Source organism: Oryctolagus cuniculus, chromosome 13 (assembly GCF_964237555.1).
Source record: "Oryctolagus cuniculus chromosome 13, mOryCun1.1, whole genome shotgun sequence".
NCBI classification, from domain to species: Eukaryota; Metazoa; Chordata; class Mammalia; order Lagomorpha; family Leporidae; genus Oryctolagus; species Oryctolagus cuniculus.
This window is the reverse complement of record NC_091444.1, coordinates 48,050,744-48,061,566: the sequence shown is the minus strand read 5'-3', so window position 1 is coordinate 48,061,566 and position 10,823 is coordinate 48,050,744. Positions and strand designations below refer to the sequence as shown.

The following is a 10,823-nucleotide window of genomic DNA, read 5'->3' as shown; positions in this document are numbered from 1 at the left end:
TGAAAAGCTGCACAGCCAAATAATATTTTGCTTACAGTGGATTACTTGGAGTTTGAATATTCACAAAGGAGTTACTGATGAGTCATCTGTCATGTTAGAGGAATGGAGAGAGGAGAGTTTCAGCATATTCTGATACAATTAAGCCTAGGCTAAAATCTCAGCATTTATATTTTTGAGGGCACCACAGGCAATCCTGCTGCTTACCAAGACCCAAAACCCATAAACATCAGGGAATGCCTCTAGTTACGAATAGGAATTATAAACAATAGGAACTAAATCTCTGCCATGTGTCCATACTACTTTATGAATGTGCTACGATTACTAATGTCATCTGGAATTTTCCTTTTATCTCTGCTGTGACTACTTCCCTCTGCATCACAGCATTTCCCACAATGTGTTCTTCCTCCCACCGCCTGATCCTTCAGCACCTATGAAGTTGTGCAAGGTTGGCCTGCTCTGCACACTGCCTCATGCTGCATGGCATCCACTCGTGAGAGCAACTTACTTACTGCTGGGTGATGTCACCGGGTGTTCCAAACACTCAGAACAGCCCAAGACTGCAGGCTGAGCTATACAGGTGTAGCCCTAGGGGCAACAGGACCCTCAGCCTCTCCAAACAAGAATGGAACATGGTTATAAACATTATTAAATTTTATTAACAAAAACTTTTTACATTCTTTTAATACATGTGGAATTTTACATCTAGGTAAAATAACAACACATTCAAAATTTACCATTTATACAAATTGTTACAGAATAACAACCAGTGGGTTAAATAAGTAAAATAAACCGCACTGATTTTTTTTAAATTATCTACAAAAGATTTGACTTTCTTTAAAATTCCCCAGAACATATAAAAATAAATTAATTTTACTTTCAATTAAATCTACCAATTAGAAATATTACAAATCAAAATATCAATGTTATCTTATGAATTTTTCACAATACAAAACAGATTCACAAAACCTTATTTACAGAAATGAGGTAAGAACTGTGCAATGTTTAACCAAGAGACATATTGCAGAATTAACATGTTCTTCCAGCTAAGTACACAGTGGAGGTCTAATTACAGCTGGGTCTTTTCCACTAATAATTCACACATACAAGAACAGTTCAATGGTTACATGCCCAATTCTTTAATCAATTCCTCTGCCGTATCTCACATCAAGAGCATGGCTCCCGAAGGAGAAGGGCTGTAATATAGGTCTCCCCTGTTCCAGGAATATAATGGTGGGTTTGTGTGTGTGGGTTTTTTGTGTGTGGGTTTATGTGTTGTTTTCTTTTTGGTTTGTTTTAATGGTAATAGGAAGTAGTATAAATAAAACAAATACATATTCTTACCAAGTCCACTCATTTTCTTGTGATTCATTAGTGGATAAATACCCAGGTAATGGTTTTGCCTGAGCTATCTACAGTGGCATAGAAAGTTTTCAATGAAGGCGGAAGCACGGGGAAGGCTGCTGGGACAAGGCAAACGATTCCTGCTACTTTACAAGGACTGACTGTAGCTCAGCTCTGCTCTCTAGAGCCATCACAACACAATGGAGGTACTAACAGGCACTTGATTAAGGCCAAACCCTACTAGCAGTTTCCAGAGTGGCCTCTCTTTCTGAAAGAAGTATTTTGCTTTGATTGATCTGGTTCCCCCAGCAGCCTTAGAACTTGCTTAACTCAGGGATTTTTAAAAGTTATGAATCTTAACACTAAAGAAAAACCACTTAGTAAAAGAAAATTACCATTAGCAGAAGCAGACAATACCGTCCTAACGTGATTAACAAAATTGGCCAAATCCCATTGGAAGGAAATTTTTTTTAAACAAAGATTGCCAAGTGCCAGTTGATGACCTATATATATATATATTTGCAATATTTACTCAATAAAACTCTGGAAGAAATTGGACAGTTCCTTGAAATTTGTTCTAAGATCTCACAGAGCAAGCATACTGTAATGCAAAGAGAAGATCCTATTTCATAAGCAACTTGTAGAGTGAAAGCAAGGAGGTTTTAAATGGAACAAGTCTAGCTTTGCTATTCATATCTCCAATTTATAGCAAAACTAGATGTGCACCAACTATATTAAATTTTTCTTGGGTTGATAAACTCATTGCATGTAAATTATTTCATTGACAAAAGTTAGTTATTAAATTTTCTTTCAAAGTTCAAAAAATGTGGGTAAGGGAATATGGGAATTCCATGTCAGTGCAACAAAGCAACAAGAAAATTAATCAAAGCCTTACAAGAACGTGCTTGCGGCAACTAATCCTGTGTTGTGCGGTTAGTCTCTTGTTGCGTTTCTTCATAGTTGTAGTAAACAGACTGCAACAGCAGCCAATGACGTGTGCCAGAACAGCAGGGTAGGCAATTTCTGAATGTTTTTCAAGTGTCAACTTTTCTCTTGAGCTACAGGCCCAGTTTTATCACTAAGTCTCTGCAGTTAAACAAAAAAATCAGATGCATTAGTTCAATCAATTTGGGGCCAGCATTTAGGGTAATATATCTTTTAAGTGAAACTGTAACTGATGGATAAAATGTGGTTTTTTGGATGATTCCTTTTCTTAGCAAGTTGGCATGGCCACTTTTCAGCATAATATAAAGACATAAATTTACTATTAAAGCTTTATAACATTCAGTTCAGCAATACAGAAAGACAATGAGCAACACAAGAGGCAATGAGCCCATTTGAGGGATGGAACTCCTAAGGAATGAATGTAGAATTCATTCTCCAAAATAAACTTTTCCTCAGATGCAGTAACACAGTTATCACGGATAGTGAATTTTTTACAGACTAAAAAAATCATGGGCTCTGATCTGACCTAAACTATTTGTTCTTTGAGCTTTAAACTCTTTGTTGAGTCCAGTCTTTAAACCATGGCTACATCATATTATTTCAAGACTGAAATCACAGTTCCCATTGGCTCTAACAAGGAAGGATACCTAGCACATAGAAGGGTGCTCAGTAAACATTAGTGCCCAGCCGCACTCTCCTCTGTCAGCTCTGAAGTATACCACTTCTTTTTATATTATCTTTTCCATGAAAAAATACATGTCATATTGTAAAGCTGAGGAAGAATTAGCTTTAAATTTACGTTTTTAACACAACAAAGAAATTAGTGACCTAAAGGCATAAAAATACAAAACGTTTCTAGATCATTAATCAGTGAAATCTCCCACATCAGCAAGACTCTGGAGCCATAACAAGGTTTGTGGTAATGACACCATCTCACAATCAGGAAGTTGGTGACACAAGAGGGCAAACAGAATAGTACTGAGGAGTTAATGCAAAATAATCCTCTAGTTGAAACCAACTCTTGTTACTACATAAAAACTAAAGTTTCTGAAGACTTAAAAGCACAGCAAACAGAAAACGTTCAAAGTAATGGGAAATAGCAAACACTGTGACTTTTCTTTAACACTTTGATTTGCCAAGTCTCCCACCTCATTCTTTCCCTTCTTCCTTTTCCTGATGTCCAGTCTCCATTCTATATCCCAATATCCTTCCTCTAACAGGGTTCTGCCCTGAACTGGAATTTAGGGGAAACATTTATACTCCAGTAAAGTAGACCTAATTGAAGAGGGGAGAATTAATAAAAACAAACAGCCTTAAAGTGTATGCTACTGTATGTGTAGTATACTGTTCTTGTACCCAGTGTTAACTTTTACATTGAAAAGGGTAAAATGCTACTAAATAAAAATATTTTAAAACTGAAATTCCATTATAAATGTGACTGATTTAAAAAGTAATCTGGTAGAATAATTGAACTCCTTGACTTAAAATTTTATTATAAATATAATTCAGCTTTAAAAAGCACTTGGAGCAAAATAATAGAAATATTCTGCAGTTATATATACTGGTTCTATAAACAAATTACTTGAACAAAGTTTCTCAAAGTATATTATCTTCTAATTGGCTCATCCTACTTAATACCTACATAATACTTGCTAACTAAACAGTTTCAGTGTGAAAAGTGAATTATAAAAAGGCCTTCAAATCTTAAATGCAAATGCAGACTGATATGCTTAAGAGATATAGAAAGTGACTTAAGTCCTTTGTGTTTACAATGCCCAGCTGCTGAAAAAACTAGTACTGAGACATTGCCAGGAGAAAAACAGGTGTTATTAAAAAAAAAAAAAAAAAAGGCTGGAAAATGATCTTTGATTCATCAATGAAATTCTTAATATTAACAAAAATACTTACTGCGACTTTCTGGCTTGCATTATCTCCATGTATGGTCAGAAATGGGTTGGTGGTAGCTGTGTGAAGTGGGGGCGCCTGAGTACCTGCAAGAAGGTTGTTTATGGGTATTTGTGTTGGCCCAGGGATCTGTAGCTGCTGTAGTTCAGGCTGGTGGTGCTGCTGGTGGTGATGTTGCATTAATTGATATATAAAGGCTTGATGCTGTTCCTTAGGCAAAAACGGGATAAAGTAAGTTTCCCAATCACAGAATTAGACAGTCAGAAAAGCCAGTTTTCTGCTTTTTAGTTCCTTTAATATTAAACATGTCAGTGTTAACTACAGTGTTACTATTAAGAAAGAAGTATCTCATCCAGAAAAATGGGCTGCACTGGATACCTGTCTACTATAAAATGTATCAGTAAGCAACTTATTTTCCAACAAGACAAAATATGATAGGTCTTGAGACCTTTAATCTAATGAGGTTTTCGGCGATGATCAGGAGAAGAGCAACTTAGGAGACAAGTTAGCTGCTTCTGACTTCAGAACATACCACATGGGGCAAACCCTTCCCATTATTCTGCTCAGCGTTAGAACGTTAATGTTCCCAGTCTTGTTTAACAGAAAGGGTGCAGTTACTATTCACAGCAAGCACATTGTATTTCATTATACATACACTTCCTGAATGTTTATGATGGACCAGCTACTATTCTAGGTGCCTGAAATTTTGTAGGTGGGAAGGGAGTACACAAGGGGACTAAGGAGACACAAACAAAAATGTGACAATGTGACAATATTTTACTTGAAGGCAGTGGGCAACTAGAGTGTGTGTGACAAAGTGTGGTGTGGGTTGGGGGTAGGTGGTTAGGTTCTAACTTTATTTAATTTCAAAAGGCAGGCACAGAGAGGAAAACAGATCATCCACTAGTGCACCCGACAGATGCCCACAACAGCTAGACCTGGGAACAATGTCCAGGTCTCCCATATGGGTAGCAAGAACCCAGTTATTTGAGCCATTACCGCTGCTCCCCAGGGTGTGCATTAACAAGAAGCTGCAGTCAGGAGCCCTGGTCAGGTATCAGACACAAGTGTCTTAACTGTTCTCTAGACCACAAGACTAAACGCCTGCCTCCAGTGGAAAGATGACACACTGTGACTTCAGGGGTTCCTGATGTCATCAACATGTGATGCGAAGAGAAGACCAAGGTTTTCAGCTTGGGCCACTGGGAAGATGGGGCTGCCATCAGCTGAAATGGAGGAAAATGGTTTCTACAGAAAGACCAGAAATTCGTTTTTGTACACAGTATATCTGATATGTCTTTTAAGATACACAGGTGCAGGATACTACTTGAAGCTTCAGATAGAGGCCTGGCATAAATATCACCAAATAAAAGGTATTGAAAGAGATGAAACTGAAGGTCATTCAATTCTAGGGCACTTTCAAGTTAAGAGGCTGAAGAAAACAGGGGCCCAGGAAAGGAGGTTTAAAAGAAAAAAGATGAAACAGTGAGGTCAGAAGAAAGCCAAGATAATGTGGCATCCTGAAAGCTGCTGGGGGGGCTGACATGGTAGAATAGTGGGTTAAGCCTCCATCTGTGTACTGGGCACCAGTTTGAATCCCAGGTGCTCCACTTCCAATCCACCTCCCTGCTAATGTGCCTAAGAAAGAAGTGGAAAATGGCTCAAGTGCTTGGGCCCCTGCACCCGTGTGGGAGACCTAGAAGAAGCTCCTGGCTCCTGACTTCAGCTTGGCCCATCCCTGCCACTGTGACCACTTCAGGACTGAACCAGCGGGTGGAAGATCTCTCCCTGTCTCTCCTCCCTTTCTCTGTAACTCTGCCTTTCAAATAAATAACAAATCTTTAAAAAAAGATTTATTGAAAGGCAGAGTTAGAGAGAAGTAGAGGCAGAGAGAGAGACAGAGAGAGGTCTTCCAATCCACTCATTCAGTTCCTAAATGACCACAATAGTCAGAGTTGAGCTGATCCAAAGCCACAAGCCAGGAGCTTCTTCCAGGTCTCCCACAAAGGTGCAGGAGCCCTAGGACATGGGCCATCCTCTGCTGCTTTCTCAGGCCACAGCAGAGAGCTGGATTGGAAATGGAGCTGCTAACACTCAAACCGGTGCCCACATGGGATGCCAGCACTGCAAGCTGGGGCTTTAACCTCCCACGGCACAGCACCAGCCCCAAAATAAATATTTTTAAAAAATAATAAGCTAGGCCGGTGGTGCGGCTCACTTGGCTAATCCTCCGCCTACGGCACCAGCATCCTGGGTTCTAGTCCCGGTCGGAGCGCCCGCCTGATTCTGTCCTGGTTGCTCCTCTTCCAGTCCAGCTCTCTGCTGTGGCCCGGGAAGGCAGTGGAGGATGGCCCAAGTGCTTGGGCCATGCACCTGCATGGGAGACCAGGAGGAAGCACCTGGCTCCTGGCTTCGAATCGGCGCAGCACTGTCCGTAGCAGCCATTTGGGGGGTGAACCAACAGAAGGAAGACCTTTCCCTCTCTAACTCTGCTTGCCAAAAAAAAAAAAAAAAGCTAATGGGATGAAAAATGATTAACTGTCAAATGCTGTTGCCAGGTCGGGTAAAAAGAAAATGAGATCGACCACAGAATTCCACAATAGGAAGGTCAGCTGGGAGGCAATAAGAAGCAGAGAAAGAGGGTGGGGAAAAAAATTTTTTCTTTTTTTTTTTTTTTTTTACATTTATTTACTGGGGCCAGCACTGTGGCGTAGCGGGTAAAGCCACTGCCTCCAGTGACAGCATCCCATATGGGTGCTGGTTCAAGTACTGGCTGCTCCAATTCCAATCCAGCTTTCTGCTATGACTTGGGAAAGCAGCAGAAGATGGCCAAGTCCTAGGGCCCCTGCACCTGTGTGGGAGACCTGGAGGAAGCTCCTGGCTCCTGGTTTCGGACTGGCACAACTCTGGCCATTGCAGCCAACTGGGGAGTGAACCAGCAGATGAAGACACCCCTCCCTCCCTCCCTCTCTCTGCCTCTCCTCTGTGTAATTCTTTTAAATAAATAAATCTTTTTAAAAAAGATTTACTTATTAAATAATAAATATAATTAATTAAATAATAAATAGTAAATAATTTACTTATTTCAAAGGCTTTACCCATTATGCCACAGTGTCATCCCCAAGGGTGATAACCGATGGGAAGTTCAGTCTTAGTTATTTTTAAGATGGATGAGGTAGAGGGTAGGAGTCTGACACAGCAGTTGAGATACTTCTTGGAAAAGCCACATCCATATTGGAGTGCCTGGATCTAATCCAAGTTCCAATTCCAATCTGAATTCCTGCTACTGTATACCTTGGGAGGCAGCTCAAGTACTGGGGTTGCCAACCATGTAGGAGGCCCTAATACAATTCCTGGCTCCTAACAGAGCCCACCCTAGTTCTGGTGGGCATCTGTGGAATGAACCAGATGTTGCGTTCTCCCTCTGGCTCTGGGTCTACTTTTCACATAAAATGAAAAAAAAATTTTAAAAACTAGAGGATGTATACGTGTTCTAAAATAAAAATTTGCCAACTTAAAATCTCTAAATGAACGAACTGCACGAACTCTGCTAAAGAAGGAAAAAGCAGGACGGTGCCATGGCGCACTAGCCTAATCTTTCCGCCTGCGGCGCCGGCAACCCAGGTTCTAGTCCCGGTTGGGGTGCCTGATTCTGTCCCGGTTGCTCCTCTTCCATCCAGTCCAGCTCTCTGCAGTGGCCCGGGAAGGCAGTGGAGGATGGCCCAAGTGCTTGGGCCCTGCACCCGCATGGGAGACCAGGAGGAAGCACCTGGCTCCTGGCTTTGGATCGGCATAGCTCTGGCCGTAACAGCCATTAGGGGGATGAACCAACGGAAGGAAGGAAGACCTTTCTCTCTCTCACTGTCTAACTCTGCCTGTCTAAAAAAATAAATATAAAGAAGAAGAAGAAAGAAAAAGCAGAGTTGAAATCCATTTAGCTCTTGTGATCTCTGAAAAATAATTTGTGCTGAAAATTCCTTTATCAACCATGTTCTAAAAATGAAACATCCATATGTGCTATCATTAACAGAGCAAAATTTTAACTATTAGAAAGAAACTCAAACTGAGTTTGAATATTTCTTTTTTAAAATTTTTATAATTTTATTTTTTAAATATATTTGAAAGCCAGAGTCACAGAGAGAGGGGGTTGAGGAGACAGAGAGAGCTTCTGTATGCTGCTTCATTCCACAAATGACCACAATGGCTGGACCAAGCTGAAGCCAGGAGCTGCTTCTGGGTCTCCCACATGGGTGCAGAGGCCCTAGCACCTGGGACATTTTCTACTGCCTTCCCAGGCCATTAGCAGCGAGCTGGATTGCAAGTGAAGCAGCTGGGTCTCAAACTGGCCAGCATTCATATTGGACACTGGTGCTGCAGGCAGCGGCTTAACCCGCTACCTGGTTGGAATTTTAATATTTCATATTATGTCAGGCAAGTGGGGCAAGCAATATGGCACAGCACATTAAGCTGCCACTTGCGATGCTAGTCATACTGGAGTGCCAGGTTGAGTTCGGCTCTTCTACTTCCAGACCTCCAAACCAGCTCCCTAGTGATGTGATTAAGAAAGTAGGGGAAAGATGGCCGGAGTGCTTGGACCCCTGCCACACATATGGGAGACCAGGATGGAGTTCTGGGCTCCTGGCTTCAACCTGGCCCAGCCACAGACGCTGGGTCCATTTTGGGAGTAAACCTGCAGATGGAAGATCTCTTTCTCTGTCCCTCCCTCTCTCTGCCACTCTGCCTTTCAAATAAGTAATCTTAAATAAATAAATCAGTGAAATAAAGCAAGTGGTAAGAAAACATCACATTTTAATGTATTTAGATACCATCTATTTTTATACCATTCTAAGAACAGTGACAGTGAAAACAGTGATCCAGAATCAAAACAAGTATTTTCAATGTTTTTTACTAAAGCAAGAAAGCACATAAATTAACTTTATGAAGAAATGAAAAACAAAGGATGACCCCAATGTTTATTTAACAGTCATTCTCCAAGTAGCCCAACTAAGTGAAGTGTGCCATGGAAACGGAACAGGAGAAAAGCTACTCAGTTTGTCAGTGTGGTCTTGTTTTATTTACGACAGAGGGAGACTACTGCCCTTAGCCTGAGCCACACATTCACATGTCTTAATTCTTTCTCCCCTTCTCCAAGATAGCTGTTTCACAGATTCTCTCCCCTCCAACCATCAACACCCCTGTCTCTGTCACTCACTCTGCTGATACTTCTAATTAAGAAAATAATAGACATTAAAAGTGCTATTTCCACAACCCCATTTGTCACCAAACCAGCTATAGGTGCTCTTCCTGATCTGTAACTGAAATGTAGGTATCACCTCTGCTTCCTGTCTATCGCCTCCCTTCAACACATGTAAGCTGGCAACTTCAAAATACATTTGTTTCTACAATGCCCTTATATTTCCTGTAGCTGCCCATTTCTCTGCTTTCTATACTTAATGTCTTAAGTTCGCTATACTTCATCTTCACGTCCTAATTTTCTTTGAGCCACTCAATTAGGATTTTTACTACAATTACACAAAAACTGCCTTTGTCAAAAACCTCTAAGCAACCAGAAACAATGATCAGTTCCCACTTTTTCCACTAGGAGCATTTCATAGCTGCTCCTCCCTGCTTAGACACACTCTGTGCCCAGCCACAGGGCTAGCACTCTTGTTTCTCCCTCTTTACTCAACTGAACACTTTTCCTTGTTATCAACTCATTCTCCTCCTCCAGGGTGCCGAGAGCCCAGTCCTTGTATCACAGGAGATCACATCAAATCTTACAGCTCGCAGCATCATCTATAAAGCAATGACCTCAAATTCTTATTCCTAACTGCACCCTTTCTGGGGACCCCAGACCCATACCACCTGACCACGTGACATTTCACTTCAACATCTAAATAGAACTGTCCAACCTTAGTACAGTAATCTCTCACCTTCATAGTGGATTGGTTCCAAAACACCTCCTGCCCCAAACCTTAAGAAACCAAACTCCATAGATGCTCAACTCCCTCATCTACAATGGTGCAGTCTTTTACACAGAACCTATGCACCTCCTGCTGCATACTTTAAATCATCTCTAGATGATGTATTAATACCTAATATAATGTAAATACTGTTATAACTATAGATTTTCAGTACAGACACAATTTTTTTCCTGAATATTTTAAGTCTGCAGTTAGCTGCATTCACAGATGCAGAACCTGCAGCCAGAGAGAGCCAACTGTACTGTGATGCCCAGAACAGTTTTCTCTCCAAAGCCAGCTCCTTCCTGTCTTAAATCTCAATAGAAGTCAAATTCCAGCATCTGGCTGCTGCTGCTTGTATATCCAACAAGCAAGTCTTATTGGTTCCATCTTCAAATATATACCACAATCCGCTTAAGATTCTCACCACACACATTATTTTGCAGCACCACCACCTGCTGAGTGGACTACTCTAACATTGGATACCACCTGCCTCTTTCTACTTTTGTCCCTAACTCCTCCCCAGTATGCACAGATCATTCTGACCTAAGCAGCAGCTAAACTAATAATTTAAAATTTCAAATCATTATTTAAATATTCTGTCCAAAACCCTCCACACCTAACTGATAAAATACTTCTAAAACAGTAACTGGAGATGGATGAAAAAAG

General features: G+C 40.9%; 1 protein-coding gene across 50 annotated transcripts in view; it reads right to left on the bottom strand.

Annotated features, from left to right (window-relative positions):
* Positions 1-633: 633 nt before the first annotated feature.
* Positions 634-10,823, bottom strand: part of MLLT10 (MLLT10 histone lysine methyltransferase DOT1L cofactor) — a 217,488-nt gene continuing 207,298 nt past the window's right edge. For 47 of the 50 annotated variants that reach the window (XM_070055479.1, XM_051820635.2, XM_051820633.2 and 44 more), the window contains 2 exons: positions 4,195-4,401; positions 634-2,427 (listed from right to left, as the gene is read on the bottom strand). In XM_070055479.1, the coding sequence (XP_069911580.1) occupies positions 2,383-2,427; positions 4,195-4,401 (252 nt within the window). In that variant the 3' untranslated portion in view covers positions 634-2,382. The remainder of the gene's footprint in view (positions 2,428-4,194; positions 4,402-10,823) is intronic. The other 3 variants (XM_070055509.1, XM_070055507.1, XM_051820675.2) reach the window with 1 other exon arrangement.